Source organism: Pyxicephalus adspersus, chromosome 12 (assembly GCF_032062135.1).
Source record: "Pyxicephalus adspersus chromosome 12, UCB_Pads_2.0, whole genome shotgun sequence".
Taxonomy (NCBI): Eukaryota; Metazoa; Chordata; class Amphibia; order Anura; family Pyxicephalidae; genus Pyxicephalus; species Pyxicephalus adspersus.
This window is the reverse complement of record NC_092869.1, coordinates 38,744,929-38,762,584: the sequence shown is the minus strand read 5'-3', so window position 1 is coordinate 38,762,584 and position 17,656 is coordinate 38,744,929. Positions and strand designations below refer to the sequence as shown.

Sequence of the window (17,656 nt, the reverse complement as noted above, 5' to 3'; positions counted from 1 at the left end):
ATTGGGGCAACATTTGCTCTACATACCCCTGGAAAGTATTTCCTGTGCAGTCTGGTCTGTCTTCTGCTCACTCTCTCTGGATCCTTTGCAGCTTCTGCATCTTCTCGAATGCTGTCAAAGTACGGGTGTTCCAGCAGCTGTTCACAAGTCAGTCTCTCCACGGGGTCCATGTGCAGGCAGCCCTGTAGGTGCAAAGACAGAAAAGAATGGTCTATAGTTACACTTTTCAGTGCTCATGGGTGCAAAAATTATACATTATATAAAATGTGACTCAATTGGGTTGATCTAGTTATGGAATACAAAGAACAATCATGATGCTTTTGGGAATCATTGGTAACAAAATGAGACCATTCTGCTACATTATTCAAATACAAATGTGCCACCATTGGGTTGATCTAATAATGAAGAGCAGAGCACAATTTTGATGTTTTTTTAATAATTGGTAGCAAAATGGAGTCCATTCTGCTACATCATTAGGAAAGGTGCCACAATTAGGTTGATAATAATAAAGTGCAAATAGCAATCTTGATGCTTCTTCATTAGTAACCAACTGGAATCCATTCTGCTACATCATTCAACGAGAAACAAAATGCCACCATAGGGCTAATCTAGTGATGGAATACAAAATGCAATCATATTTTTAGCATAGATTAGTAAGCAACTGGATCCCAGTCTGATACATCATTGAGTTACTTAGTGCAGCTATATGAAAGAGCTATGGTGGATCCAGGAGATCAGAAGATGTGGTCTTTACCACAGTGCCCGATCAGTTCACAGAGGACTGGTAAAGAGGCTTTACACCCTAAATACGACATATCTGTGCCTTCTGAACAATATCAACAAATGATCATCTATCATCAGATAGATGTGCATCACAAAAAGCTGCTTGTATTGCTTGCAACAAGTCATTGCAACAATTCATGAAATAACTTCATACAATTATCTGAATACAATACTTTTTGCTATATTGGTCCTTTAAAGTCCAATTATAAGTGGCATTTTTTTTTTTGTAAAGGAAAGGAAAAGAAAATGTAAAGACTTATTTTCTATTGCTGTATATATGCCTATTGTCTTGTACAAACAGGAAGTGATTGAATCTTTCTCCAAGAAGGTCACACTTATGAATGGTGAGCACTGTTTTTTTGCCGTTTGTCCTTGCACTAGCATTTCAGAAGGTGGGGGAAATTCACCCAATTAGGGTAAAAAAAAAACTGACAAAAAATTGACATGTTTCTTATTTTATCCACAAAAAGACAACATTCAAGTTTAGCCAAACTATTCAAATATGTTTTTACATAGAGGGGCAATGATTGCCATATGGGTCCACACCATGTACTGAAGACCCATAGACCCCAATTCCCTGTATGAGTGTTACAGGGAGTGAGAAAAATTTGGTTAGAGTTGATAATGAAAAAACAGATTTACAAAATTACCTTCATGAGTCCCATTGCATTACTGGAGATGTTGGGAAATCTGCATTCTAGGGGCTCCTGAAAAAGAAGAGTAAAGTGTTACACACAGAAAGAATATAACAAAGCAAAAACAAAAGTGACTTAAGTGGTGAGTGTGATGTGATTGCCATGCTGCTTCTAGACCTGGAACAGGCTTCTCACCATTTTCTCAGGATCCGGGATGCTGACCCCACTGAAGAACAGATTGGTACTGAAAACTTGTTGATGTCGTGGAATGAGATCTCCTACGGGGGATAAAAACTCAAATAAATACACAATCTTATTAAATAAAGATGTGCAAAGGACTATGCCAATGAACAAGGTGCTCTGAACCCATAGAAGCCAACCCAAAGTCAACTTTGCTAAATCTACGTTTTGACTGGCTGCTATGAAATGCCCCTCCTATAAATAAAGCTGGTTAATGTAGAAAGCATCATGCCATGGTGCCTGTCTCCTTCCACCTCTTCCATTTATTTTAAATAATGAATGCTTAATACATTTTAGAAAAGGATTTAACATCTGCCATTCTCCAGGCTCTTTAATGTTTCACCCTATTTGTCACTATAACTGGGCCAGGACATTGTCAGACAGGAGTGCTTGTCACTGTTTAACTAAAAAACAAATGGGAATGAAAGGAACTCCAGAGAAAAAGCACAAAAAATGAACATAACATAATTTTACATTGTCCTTTGCAGCATCTGTTTTTTTTTTTTTTTTTTTATACTCGACTTTTCAGGAGAACACTCGTGTCCATATCATATTCCACCACCTTTCCAGTTAACATTGCTGTAGTTACAAATGGAACTACAGCAAAGCTAAGTGGAATGGTGGTGGAATATGATATGGTCACAGGTGTTCTGAAAAGTCATGGATGGGTAAGGTGGAACATAAAGCAAACCTATGCTTGGGAAAGAAACAGGTGGCTTTATTTACTTCTCCTGCACCATATACACACTGTTACATTGCTCCGCTGCCATGTTCAGTGCAACAGCTGGAGGGAAGACTCCAATTAATAGTTATGAAGGAGCAGTGACTTCTATTTGCTCCATAACGTGGACATGGGCAAAAGGAAAGTCATATGTACTATGAGCTGGAGTATTAGCTTTGGATTCAACACTGTAAGGTCTTTGAAAATGTGGAATCGGCTCCCTCAGGAAGTAGTTTCAGCAACTACTACAGATTGCTTTAGGAAAAAGCTGGATGCTTTTCTAGAAGCACAGAATATAACCGGGGATTAAGGATTTAAAGTAAAGATAACAGAGACTGTTGATCCAGGGAACATCAGATTGCCTCATGAAATCAGGAAAGAATTTTTTCCCCTGTTGAAGCAAATTGTGCCAGGGTTTTTTTTTTTTGCCTTTCTCTGGACCAACTATGTCTATAGGGTCTTATATCCAGGATATGTCCCGGGTATTTTCCTAGCGGATGAACTTCATGGACTTATGTCTTTTTTAACCTAACCTAACTGTAAAATGTAGGAGCCCTGGTTGGCCCAGTACTTTTACATGGAACATTCACAGCCCTGTATAGGTCCAAACTTCAGCTTGTAGCCTATATAGTACTTTTCCTTTGCTCCCGCTAACTTAATAGAGCAGTGGGAGTGAAAGTAAGCCAGGTATGGGTGTCTACAGAGGCAAAGGACAGATTCACTTTCTACTTCAACAGTATGTTAACACTTAAAGACCCCATAAAAGCAAACAAATACATTTCCAACCATCCTCTTCTATATTACTAATAAAACGCAGCAGGTGATCTTTAATGCAGCCGCATTCTTATCACTCACCCAGACTTCTCCTGATGAGGTATAACTGATCCACGTCAGATTTGCCCGGCCACAGAGGGACTCCAGATATCAGCTCAGCAAACACACAGCCGATAGCCCAGACGTCTACAGGAGGGCCGTACTGGGTGTCTCCCACAAGAAGCTCCGGCGCTCGGTACCACCTTGTAGCCACATAATCTGTGTAGTAGTCGCTGGGTCCCGCTAATTATCCACAGATAACAGAATGTTAAATGAAAGTATAAAGTTTGTGGGAAACATTTAAAGAAACAGATATTATAACAAAAAAATGCAATGGTGGCTTAGAGGTTAGCACTCTGGCCTTTGCAGCGCTGGGTCCCATGTTTGAAACTCGACCAGGGCACGATCTGCATGGAGTTTGCTGGTTCTCCCTGTGTTTGTGTGGATTTCCTCTGGGTACCCTGGTTTACTCCCACATCACAAAAAACATGCAGTTAGAGTAATTGGCTTCCCCCCAAACATGACCTTAGACTGGACTAAAGACATATGACTATAGTAGGGACATTAGATTGTGAGCCCCTTTAAGGGACAGCTAGTGACATGACTATGGACTCTGTACATATGTGTAATATGATGGCACTATATAAATACTGTGTAATAATAATAAAAGTCAATAAAAGGATATTAACATGAGTGCTGCAACTAAAGAGTCAACCACCCTCGTCCTTGCTTTATTACAACAGAATCATTGACCCAGGACTGGCATGCAAGTTGGCAGTTTCAACAACAATGGGTATGTACTTGCTGCATTAATAGATATGGATTCACAACATTTTGAACATATTTTGTTGTTTATTGACAAGAAAAAATTACTCCAAAAAAAAAAGGGGGGGATTTCAATAACTCCAGTTACATATATATATATATATATATATATATATGAATATATATATATGATGAATTCTGTGAATAGCAATACCAAAGCAGTTTTTTGGAGTTCCCTATGTGACAAAGTTTTATTATTTGCTTGCTAGTATATTTTTTGCCACTTATCCTACAGTGAAATCATACATCGATGTGGTCAACCTGACATTTAGAAAAATACTTACAAAGCTCAACCTCAGATAACACTTTCAAACCATTACAGTCACCATTGTTTTGTAAAAATGATTTACATCATACATCATCCGTCTGTTACAGAAAGTAAAACAATAACCAATCTAGTAGGTTAGCAGTGGCAGGTCATAGATTGTTTCCTCCAACAGGATTCCTTTTCCATCCACCTAACCATTTTAGTAGAAGAGGGTAAAGGTTCACATTGCTGAAGGAGCAACAAGCGTATAATGCTACATTAAGAATGATGTATAAAGATTTGTGGAATTAATGATTACTAGAATAAAGACTTGTTTTCAAAACCAGGTTTATAAATGAGTAGATAAGAAACTGGCTTTTACCTCTAGGGCAGCATTTCGTAACCTTTTTAGTCAAGGGGAACTCGTAGAAGAATTCTCAGGAAACTTTTGCTAATGTTCATGGGGAGTCAGTTGGGAATAATGAATAGGGGGTCAGATCATTAGGGTCAGGCTGTTGACTTTGCATTGGATATGGAACTTTGCAGGCATTATAACAAAGGAGGTCATAAGCCACAGCCTAAGGAAGCCCTAGAAACGTCTGGAGGAACCCTGGTTTAGAATGGCTGCTCTAGGTGACCCATTTTAGAAACATAATGAAAGTTAGCATACCAGGCAACAAAAAGAACTTAAAGCCAAACCGTAGTTTGTAAAGCTGTTCTGTGTGTAAGGGAGATCTTCCAATGGAGAGAACTGTACAGACCTAGAAGCATACTGATTTATCTCATCCTACCCACCATGCAAAGCGCAATTCTAGTCAACAGGTGAATACTACAATTTACCAATGCAGGGTACTACAAATGTAATTACTTTAAATCTGAATTTTCTGTAATGCTCTGCAGCTTGATCCCACAAACCATCAAAAGGGATCAGTAGAAGAACCAGAGCATTCCAGGGTCACCACCTTAATGCTTTATATTCAGCTTTGCTTGAAGTGTAGCTTCACATTTTTAATGGAGTTCTTCTTTAAATTTTTTATTACATTAATAAATAGAACCAGCAAGTGAATAATGATTCATAAATTATCCCATTCATTTAATTTTCTATATTGAACTACCACATGAGCAGGATCCTAAGCATCTTGTCCTGCATTAATCAAGGCTCTCCACCTATTTGGGCTTTTAACTTACACCCAAAAGGGCAATGACAATTATTTTAGATAGACACAATAGGATTGGCTAATGTTGTTCTCCATCACTTATATATCACAAATACATTAAACAAAACGTGGCCAAAATATAAATAAAAAAAATCTGTAAATGTAAATGGTGGCTTAGGGCAGCACCGGTTTTGCAACAACAACAAAACAAAATCTTCAACTCAATGTTGGTGCAAAAATAATAATCTATATTTTGACTTACTTAATATTCTGGCAAATCCAAAATCGCACAGCTTGATGACCAAGTGCTTGGTGATGAGGATGTTCTCTGGTTTAACATCACGATGAATACACTGCAGAGATACAAACATAATCCTCTTATTACAATAGGAAAAGGGGAAATGGATATTGGGGCATTGCTCTTAACCAATTTAAAAAATTTTTTCATTGCTGAACAAAATCACTCAAATTTTTGAGTTTACCATTTAACTGCTTGGAATAAGAAGACTTGTTCACTATTAAACAACAGGTGTCCAAGTCTTTATGACACCTGGAGGTGACCCAACACCACATGGGCCCTCCAAGTTACAAAGGGCCCTTGTGCAGCTGCACAGTATTCACACATTCACCCCAGGAATTGTCTAAATGGCACTTAATTCAATATACCAAAGCAAAAAGCACAGGCAGTATTTATTTGCTGTGCATATTTGTTTCTTTTTACGTTCATTTGATGCAGTAATTGTTTTATCACATCAGATGATTTTTCCATAATCTAGATTTTTCGTGTATTCCTAATAAAAGTCAATTAGACTCTGTTCATTACATAAAGTGTATAAACCTTAACCCTACATGTCCCCTTGATAAATACACCATAGAAAGGGTTTTGGTATATCTATTTAAAAACTAAAAAACTCCTGTTGATCCTGCAATAAATTCAAACAGTTCTGTGTTATCTCAAGGAGTTAAATAAGCTATTCTGGCTGCAATCATGAACATTATATCTTTGTTAAAAAGACCGGGGTGAGTTTGAGTAGTTTAGCAAAGGACAACTGGGCCGGACCAACACCACCCAGTCCACACAAATGCTGAGTGTTGTGCTGAGTGAATGTTTGGCAAGGCAGCCAGTATTTTTTATGTAAGGGTAAAATACAGGAAAACATAGATATATTGCAGAGGTGTGATACATATGTTTTTTGGCCCTGACATTCATTTTAAGGATACCAATACAAGAATCGATGCAAAATAAAACTATATATCTAATAAAGTTGCAATGTTTTGGTGCATAAACAATTTTGCTTCTGTCCCATTACCCAATGTTCCCCTATTGTGGGTTTGAAATACATTTAATGGTGTTTTTGCCCTCCTTTTATACAATGTCGAGTTTATTAGTGAGGTGGAGATACTTCAAAGTGTATGCTCGGTAAAAATATAATTTGTTTTTGTATAGGGAAAGGGTAAACCCCTATGGGAATATTTGTTGTTTGCACCCTGCAGGATACATCTCCCTTCACTACCTAATTCAAAAGTTGCAACAGGAAAGAATTAAATCTCTCCAATTAAATCTTCATCTCAGTGAATTGTTCTTTGAACAAGGGTCGGCATTGGAGAATTTTCCCTATTGCTCTGATCACAACTCAGAATATTTGGTTTAATTTTTCTGTTTTAGTGCTACCAGGATAAATAGAGGGGCAAAATCTCCCAAATGGGGACACAGAACAAACTTAACACATAATCTAACTTTACATTCATTTTAAATGTGAATGAAACATGTAAATACGTTTACATTAATGTGAAACATGAATTTCAATAATAAAGGATACAGTTAGTACCAGAAGGAAAGAAAAATTATGACAAAAGCTACTCTGTTGTGACTGCATGTGGATCAGAACAAACGGAAAAGTAACAAACCTGTCTTCATAGATCAGCCTCAGACACTTTATAGGTATATAAACTGTTTTACATGCTCTACTTTGCATGCGAAATGGAAAGCAGATGTTGAGGAGTCTATAGTGTTATATGAATCAGTTCTTTACAACCTAGCAACCAGGGCAGGAGAGTAACTGAAAGCTACGGGCCTTTGTGCATAATGTACATGCGGAGTGATTTCAGCATGATTGGTTTTGCTGCAAAACCATGGAACTTTGTTTTGCCGAAGTGCAAGCTCTGTCTGCAAAGTTTTCATGAAACTTTTTCAGATGTTGCTTTGTGTTTTGCAGCATACTTAGGGTCATTGTTGATATTTGTACACTTCACTTTAAATTTGTACAGATCACCTAATATTTTTGGGACTTTTTGTGCTGTTATTTATTTTAAATGTATTTAATAAAGGTTAAATAATTAGGCAAAGAAGAAAACTTGTTTTTGGCAGAACAGGTTCATGATAGTTGAACAAGGGTTCGGTAATCTGCTGGACCAAGTTAAGGTGCTTACACACTTCCAATTTTTATCGGTCCAATCGAACGACGAACGATCGATTGGGCAAAAAATCGTTCGTAAAAAAGTAACCAACGACGCCGACGAACGAGGAAAGTGGCTGGAAACGAACGACCGGACCGACGGATCGGATTGGACGACGATCGTTGAACATCGTTCGTGTGTACGGTCGTTCGTTGATCGTCCATGTTCAGAGCATGCGTGATGAACGAACGTCCGTTCACTTTCCTGTCGTGCACATAGTTCCTCTATCGCTCAAACGATCGTATCTATTGTGTGTACAATATCTACGAATGATCGTGTCGTTAACTATGTGCAGGATCGGTGCTATACGATCGTTCATATATATCGTGCATGAACGTTCGTCGTTCGTTTTCCAACGATAATAATTGGAAGTGTGTACGTAGCTTTAGAGCTCAGTGCATGTTTGCCTTTCCCATTGCATCCCACAATGCAATTTTGCCAAAGTAGAGCAGCGTGGCCAAAATCTCCTACTTTTCAGAGAGATAAAAACTCCAGATCTGGCTCATTCTCATTTAGAAGAAATATTAGATAGATAGATAGATAGATAGATAGATAGATAGATAGATAGATAGATAGATATCCAATGACCTACTAATGACTTCCTCACTCAAGTGGCTCACTCAAACCTCATCCAAGCGGCTTTACCAATTTTCTAGAGCTGCCCCGACTCTCTGGAATGGTCTTCTTCGTCCTATTCAGCTTGCTCCTACTTTCTGCTCATTTAAAGGAGCACTCAAAACCCATTTTTTTCAAACTTGCCTACCCACCTTTTTCTGTTACTTGAAACCGTTACTACTTCCCACCACTACATATCTCCCCTCCTATTTTGTGTTACTTCCCCTACCTTCTAGATTGTAAGCTCTTTGGGGCAGGGTCCTCTCCTCCTGTTTCTCTAAATTCGTCTGTCATTTGCAAGCCCTATTTAATGTACAGCGCTGCGTAATATGTTGGCACTATATAAATCCTTTTTTTTTTATTATTATTATTATTATTATTATTAATTTAAAATGTATTATTGATAGTTAGACAGATAGATAGATAGATAGATAGATAGATAGATAGATAGATGAATAGATAGACCGACCTTATGGAAGCCCCCCCCTATTTTTTCAACTAAATATCTTACTTTAAAGTAAGAACCTTACTTTTGTGTCAACCAAAGTGGTAATCTAACTACAAACTAAGTTACAACAGTCTTGAACATAAACCCTGGCAAATGTAGTATCACAACAAGCGAGCGGTGTCATAAGGGAGATTAGTGCAAGATGAAACCAGAGAAGACAGAAATGTTAATTGGATCTATATTCGGCCTTTGATGACCTCAGGGAGAAGAGAGAAGGAGCAGATACAATGAGACAGGTATGGAACCTCTGGGTGTGTCACCTATAGGTCAGGTATCAATGACACAGTAATGCCTCAATTTCCAAAGTCAGTCACGAAAATATGCTCAAGATCATTTACAAAATTAGTTTAAAGCAATTATTAAAAAGAATGAATGAGTGCATTGTAACCTTTAAGCTTTTATGCGCATTAAAAATGCATGAGTTGGATACCACAGATAAAAAATGGACTTCTGGATACTCATTAATTCAAAGTAGTTTCTGTAACATTTAAAGCTAATAAAGCTGTTAAACTTTAACATCACCTTTACTGTCAATTTTCCTAAAAATACTAAATTCTCCAAAAATTTAGGGAAAAAAATTAATTTTGGCCATTCCATCACAGTGAATTCTCCCAATCAGACATATTATTTAACTTATATACATACTGCCAGTATAATACACAGTGCTGTGCATTAAATAGGGGTGGCAAATGACAGACACAGTCAGTCAGGAGGAGGAGAGGATCCTGCCCTGGAGAGCTTACAATCTGAATATTACCATTGTGCAATGTAGATCTGCAATTTCTGCAATGCAAGATCGGCAATCTATCGGATATTCAATATTTCCATTTGCCTATGTCTTTGTTGCCTCCCCATAGTAGATGGCTTTGGTCATTTTAACATCCCTTACGGTTGCTGCAAGTTGGGCTTTTTATGAAATAGTCAGGCGGAACGGATACTTAAGTTCTGCTATCAAGACAGATAAAATGTGATGACTCCCTATTACTTACATTACCTGTATTCCTTTCACACTAGTACAAGTTTACTTTATTGGGAGCACCACTTATAGCATTTACAAGACTTTAGCTGGATTTATCAGTATTTAGGAAGGCTCCTGGCAAGCTCAGGTAATAGTGAACCATTGGTGATGGCTCCGTGTTTCATAAATACCTCTGAGATGCCTTTTTGACTAACAATAAAAAAAATACTGTACATATATGAATCATCTAGTGTTCTAACAGGGAAAGACTGGCAAATCTGGCCTGGAAAGAACATACGACCCACTAGGCCTTTCATGGCAGAGACAGATTTCTGCAGGGCCTGTGCCATGTTGCTACAATGACTGATAAAAATGGTGAAAGGTTAGATTTTCTAAGAGACATTTATTATTACATATCATCACCTTTTGTGTAGCTGTCATGACTTTGCAAAGCTACAAAGTAAAATGATGCTAGAAGACTTCTCTTTGATAGGGGCTCAGATAACAGGTCTGAATAGGGGGCCAATAGACATATAATGCTCAACAAGTGCCAATGAATAATTCCGGTTCTTATTATTCTCTGAACAGGACAGTATTTTCACTTAGGATCACAAATTCAATATAGTTTATGAATACTTGCAAATACCCCTTAGCTCATTGCCACAAGCAACATTAAAAGATAACCAAGAAAGGTGGTGAAACATTCCAAGGGCTGTGGGAGTCTAAGACATGAATCAGGGTAACGACAATCTCAAAAATTGAGCATACTTACATTGTGTTTGTGGCAGAAATTGACAGCTTGTAACGTTTGCCAGATTATACTCTTTACAAGATGTTCTGGTACTCTAAAGAAAACAGAAAGAAAATAAAAGAAATTAGCTTAGCAAAACTTCCATCATAGAAAGTGCAAAACTAAGAAATCACTGTTGTCCCCATAAAACTACACCAACAGAGTGCCACTTAGTCATGGGATATAGCAGAGCAGTAATGGCACTGGTAACAAACCCATACGACTGTTGTGAAGTCTACAGAATAACTTAAAATAGACCTTTGGTTATCTCAATTATTAATATTGCTGAATTATTTTTTCACATCAGTTCACAGGGAACAATTAGCCATTCACCTCCCCCCACCAAAGGAGCTTGTCCCCAGCACAACCATAGGTGTGTTTGCACAGTAGGGTCATGCTTGGAATGACGTCAGTATCCAGCCAATACATTTTTGGGTTTGGAGAGGACAATGGAGCACTTGGAAGGATTGCTAATAAATAGATGTGTCCAAGGCATCAGAATATCTGGTAAGCCTTTGAACCAGGAAGTTGCAATGAATGATAACCACCTAGCCACCTTTTTTCCACATTTATATCATTTAATATGTATATCCTTGTAAAATATGGTATTCTAGATTGGTGACCACAATTGGCAATATAGGTAGGCATCATACCCAAATGTCCATAAAATGTTGTGATGATGATAGTTTGATATTTGTCCAAAGGGAATAAATATGCAGACCCAGAAGTCTGAAGAAACTATTTGAAGTTGGCCATTCGTTTACCCAATGCCAGCTGTACATATACAATTCTTTTTGAGCAACCATCTGTTGCAAAGTCTTGATTTATTCTAGCAAAAACAATCTGTCAAATGGTCAACATTTATAGCACATAAGAGGAAATCCATTCCATCTCTATGTTATTCAAAGGATCGTTAGTCCCAGCATCGATTTGATTATTTTTTACAAAAGGAAAATATGGATCAAACAAAAATATGAAGCCGATATAGACTTGTGGATCAGCCAGCACCAACCTGGATTCACTACTTGGTCACCTGGGATAAATCCACAGTGGGTCCACCTCCATCTGCACCATTCTATAGGACAGTATTTCTACCCATGTGATGGGCCACTTTTTTGGTTCCACCTCTTCTGCACTTTCAGTCAACATTGCAGTAATGAACATTATACTTTTTGCATATAAATGTGTTTTAGATGCCCCTATTCTTTCCTTTCTGGCAACTTCACATCAGCAGTTTAGTATTTTTAAAAGAAAATATTCACACCTATGCATGTGCATTACCTCCTACTCTACATCAAACATACAAAGATATGAATAGGCTCTAACCAGCAAGCAAATGGCTAAATTCAGAGATGAAATACATATTTTTCCTGCCGAAGGATTTGCATATATGTCCATATAATCCTGAGATTTATTCAGCACGGCTTTGTCTAGCTAAGGAGGGAACCTGATATTTTTCCGATGCCGAAAAGTCCTCTCTCTACCTTCTGAATGGACAATGAAATGAGAAGCAGCAGACTGATTAGTTTATCTTCATGTCATTCTGCTTTCTCTACCTATGAACACGCACCTTGCACTACAGCATACTTAATTGGCTGTTTTTGTTGCTTCTAAATACTGTTCTCTGAACCCTGCTATGTAGGGACTGCAAAACTAAATCCAATATTAGGTACTTATGCTGCTTACAATAAAGATGTACTGTAAATGTTCACAATGATCTGCATTTATTTGTGTCTAATTATTTCCACCTAGGGTTCGGCTTTTAGGGTGCACACAGGGTGAAAGCCATTGGATTCCTGCATGGATATCATGAAGCTGGATGAAACAGAATTATCATTTTTATCATATTATAGTTTCACTGGTATTTTACAAAATTTAGAATGAACCCTAAATTTTGTAGCAATAAAAGCAACATGAGTATTAATAATAAGCAGTATTTATATAGCACCAACATATTACATAGCGCTGTACAATAAATAGGAGTTGCAAACAACAGACAGTGGCACAGGAGGAGGAGAGGACCCTGCTCAGAAGAGCTTACAATCTAAGAGGACTCACAGATGACCATTACATGGAGACCATCTACAAGGAACATCAGCATTAACCATTTCCTGACCTCTCTTCACCTAATGAATTACGCTGCCACAGAAACAGACAAAGGGATGAGCAGTAATGAATTTCTTCTTCCCCCATAAAGCAATAAAAATGCAGGAACACAGGATGGGCAGTAAAGCAGTTGTCAATACAAACCTGCCTTATAAAGATTTAAATACTATGGGCTCTCAGCACCATAACAAACAGCACAGACTCCGCTCCAAATTAACCTCTTCCATGCTGGGGGTTAATAGACTTTTTTTTAAATAATATAGATTACCACTAATAAAACAAGCTGGGTGAGGCCGATTTTTCACTTCCCTTCTGATTTCTAAAACAATTGGATCTGAGGTGATGAAATGTTACCATTTTCTGTCTTTGATAGAACAGGCTGGTGAATATTCATCAAGAGTACACAAATAAAATTATGGGTACAAATGTATGATCGAATCTGATGAGAAGCCTTTTTGCTTTGTAGAAGGGTTGGTTTTCAAACAAATGATCAGAGAATGAACTGAATCGGTTTAGTTATTGGTTCAGAAAACAAAACCAAGGATCCAAAACGTAATCTACTGCAGCCTGAAGGTCCTCAGATTAGGTAACTGCATTAGGTATTTTTTTTCAATCTAGGAACATTTTCAGCGATTACAGAAAAACCTTGTGAGGGGTGCTGAACTGATCGTAAATATTATAACTTCCTTGTTGTAATCCCCTCATTACATCACGCCTTATGAAGAGGAGAGGAAGACATGTTTGGTCCAGCCTGGGTGACAACCATAGAAGGACTGAGCATAGCCACCGAGGACAGGAAATGCTTTATTTGCAGGATTATTATCAGGTAACAAGAAAAAAAAAAAGGAATAAAATAATTGTACAAAATATACTTAAAGTACCCATGGCTGCCCCAGGCATTTCTGATACCGCTGGATCTTGGGAAGTCAGAGGATCTCAAATCAAATTGGGCTCCTCCAAAGTAAAGTGCAGAAGAATATTTTCATAGGATCTGAAATTCTCAGCTCTCTGGAATTTTGCAAAAATCCTCAGACACCTATATCTTCATTCTATCTTTTTTTTATCGGTTCAGGATCTTGGGCCATCTTAGTCAACCAGGTCCAATGTATGCATCTCCAATTGATGGGCATAAGAGTTAATTGATTCCTGGCATTCAAGTATTCCAGGATCATACAAGAGCTGTGCATTTAACATGATATTGCAAGCAGACAGGTAAGTTTGGTACTTACTGGTACTTGGTACCTGTGCCTTTTGTAATATATCAAATTAGCCTGATCACTAGTTTTTAGGTTGAGGTATTATTATTACACAGTATTTATATGGCGCCAACATATTACGCAGCACTGCACAAAGCCCATAGTCATGTTGAGTTCTGCTTTTAAATAATAAATGACATAGTATTTCTTTTTCGAGCAACACCAGTTGATTTCTGTTTGTTCTGTATTTTATTCTTGGAAGAAATGGCAGTAATTTTCAGCCAACTTCAGCAATGACCATATGTAATTTCTCGGAGTGGTTTCCTGAAGGTGACAAATGCAAACTATGCCTGGGTAATATAAGTTATAAAGACAACTTGTAGTGTTCCCTCGAAGTGAATGTGCTAAGGTGACAATGCAAGAGCACAACTGGAATACAGAACAGAGCGTTGTCACCCTATAACAGAACATGCCTAAATATGAAGCTCCATGGCAAAATCACCAGGTAAAAATTTTATGGAGCTCCATGGCAGAATCACCAGGTAATAGTTTTATTTATATCTGGATATCCCTGTCTTGCTTGTCTTTTTTACTGCCCAGATGGGTAAGTCCAGGAACTTATGGCCCAGAATAAGTTTGTTAAATCATCAGACAGAGGACATCTACTAGCAGAAAAAGTACCGAGAGCAAAATCAATCATTTAAAGATAAATATTGCAGCATACACTTTTTTATAAGCCATTTATTTATATCTTGTTTTGTGTGGCTGGAGCTGCCAATGATGATATTAAAAAGATTTTATTGCCTTGATCCCAGGGTCTCCATCCTTGCCAAGTCTAAGCTTGCACCGACTGTTCTAGTCACACAAAATCCTACCACAGATCTTCAGCAATCCCACGCAACAGCCGTGACAACGCTCCATAATGTGACACACTATTTACATACAGAAGACTCTGGAGTGTTGCAATTGTTTAATATGGTTGGGTCAGGGCAGTAAAACGGAATTCTCCTTTCCCTGTAATACCTCTGTTTGTTTTGGCTACTGTCTCTCCATATTCCAGATTAGTGCGTCTTGCTTAGCAGGAGCACTTAACCTGCACTTAGCTGGTAACTGTGTCTGCTTACGACATGGATTTATAGGCCCCGACTTCTTAATAAGCAGCGCAAGAGACTTAAATGTCATTCAGTCATATAATCTTACAAATAATAGCGTGGGATGGAGATAATCTTTTTAACTTGCGGAATTGCTTGCCGTGTGTTGTGGATGACATGTAATTAGGGAACAGGGACTATGTTGTTCTCAGGAGGGTTAAGCTTAGAGCTTTGGAAGTAGAATTACATATGAAACCTTAGAGATTTCTAAAGTGTAAATGAAGCCAATTTTCTTTTTTTTTTTTTTTTTAAGTATTCAACTGAAATTGTAAGGGTTCAAATCCCTAGACCAGAGAGTCTTCAAAATGTCAAATTGACTGTTGATATAGAACACTGATTTATTGTAATCTTGATGTTGCACTGGACAACCTATTTTGTTTGCAGGTTTGCAAAGATGTCAGTGACCCCAATGGTGGGATTATTCCCTCCGTTGGTCCTGGCGACTCCTCTCTGGTACAGAAAGTGATGGAAAAATCAAAATATTTGCATTTCCCTACATAAAAGATCTGGGGAATGGCCAGAAAATCACAGATTTCCATGTTTTCTATTGTCAGGCATTCTTCCTACATCATCATAATCATATCCCTATGTAGCATCCCTATGCAGTATAAAAAAGTCGATCCTCAGACACCTGGTTATGGCAGCAAGGTCGTGCATCTCTCCTGGGGGCAACAGATGCCGTCACCTGTGCAGCTGTGGTTGAGCTGATTGAATGAGATTAAGCATATGAAGGATCTTACTTGAACAATTTGAGATACAAACACCCAATTTTACATAAAATGAAATTGGAATTTGTACCCAATTTTACATGTTGCAGTATTTTTGGACTCTGCGGACTATAAACGATACTTGAACCCTGTGTACGTGTAATTGTAGTTTTGGACTGCCCAGACTTCAGTGAGCATTCTTCTGCTGTTTCTTTCTCCAATATCATGCTTCATGGTTCTTATCTGTTATGTTTCCCTAACTGGTGGTTCATGATTTTCATTTCATGACTTTTTTTTTGTATTCAGATTATGTCAGTTTGATTGTGGATATTGTTTTTTTTTGTTTTTTTTTTTAACATTCTTTGTTTTTTTTTTTTAATCAGAAAACATTACAAATCCAGAGATGAACAATTATGAGGGAACATCATAAGCATGGATCAAACATCAATAGGACAGGAATAGCATTTATCAATAAACAGGATTTTCCGAAAACATTGTGAAGCAGACTAGGAAGCATTAGCGGATCCTAGGGTTCAATAGTAACAAACAATCCCATATACGAGGAATGTGTAAACATGAAGAAGGGTTTCCCCATATTGGAGGACCATGGTGATAAAGGGTTCAGGAAAGTCTATCCTTGCATACAATCAAATAACATATCTGAGTTCTTCCATCGGCATTATATCATCAACTCTTGACAACCACATCCCTATGGAAGGGGGTTTGTGCTGTTTCCAACACAGGGGAATGCAACATTTAGCCACATTTACCAAATTGGGGATTACAGATTTGCAGTAGGGTTTCAATAGGATGGAGCTTGGGTGCAATAGATGAAAAGCTGGGTCAGAATGTACTGTAACTTGATATTTTTATTTATATTTGATGTGTCCTTCCTATATCTGCCTTTATATGCTAATTATGTATATTTGCCCTTATTTTGTTAAAAGAAGGTTAAATGAAAAAAAAAAAAAAAAGAAAAGGATCAGAAGAAGTCTTCCATTGGGAGAAACGATCAGAGAAGGGATTTTCATTTTAAGAGATCTCCTGGTAATTCTGATGTTGCTTTTGAATGGAAAACAAAGAGAAATCTTTATTAAACCTTCCCTTCTCTATACAAAAAATAAATAATGTATTTTATTTTGTTTAAAAAACATTTGGCCAGTACCCTTCCAATATACAAATTGCATGGAGCCGGACATAAAGTTGGATAGTCTTCAGGCATTTCCTGGGTAACTGCGAGCCACTGAGCAGCCATGAGTTCCACGTTTTTTTAAATGAATTACCAGGTGCTTTGATGTGTGGTTGGTTTGGGGGGTAATCAACAACCCACATATATTCTCTATGGCAGCCCATGTATATCTAATATTGGGGAACCCTTGAATGCCTTTTCAGTCAAGCACTTGCTGCTCAGTGGGAAGATCATTTGTGTCAGATAAAGTGACCTGAGAGGGACAAATTGCTCTAGGAACCCCTAAAAACCTCTGGAGGAACCCTGGTAAAGAAACACTGCTCCGTAGGATAGCCGCTGTTAGGACACTGCTTCCTGGTTCTGTTCGATGCCTGAAGTTACCTGTGGGGAGGAAGTGGTGACCGCGCCTGCTCCTAAATGCCTCTGTAATTGTAGCCATAAGGTTGTGCATTGATAATCCTTTTATCTCACTACAAGTCTAATAGAACAGTTCTGATGTAACACAAATTACAGCTTACAGTCTCTGATGCCAGAAACCCCTTTATCTTCTGCCCTATT

General features: G+C 37.9%; 1 protein-coding gene across 2 annotated transcripts in view; it reads right to left on the bottom strand.

The window, feature by feature from the left end:
- Positions 1-17,656, bottom strand: part of CDKL1 (cyclin dependent kinase like 1) — a 50,335-nt gene that overhangs the window by 2,581 nt on the left and 30,098 nt on the right. For both annotated transcript variants that reach the window (XM_072427801.1, XM_072427800.1), the window contains exons 4-9: positions 10,732-10,804; positions 5,684-5,774; positions 3,235-3,435; positions 1,614-1,696; positions 1,434-1,490; positions 27-182 (exon numbers count right to left, since the gene is read on the bottom strand). In XM_072427801.1, the coding sequence (XP_072283902.1) occupies positions 27-182; positions 1,434-1,490; positions 1,614-1,696; positions 3,235-3,435; positions 5,684-5,774; positions 10,732-10,804 (661 nt within the window). The remainder of the gene's footprint in view (positions 1-26; positions 183-1,433; positions 1,491-1,613; positions 1,697-3,234; positions 3,436-5,683; positions 5,775-10,731; positions 10,805-17,656) is intronic.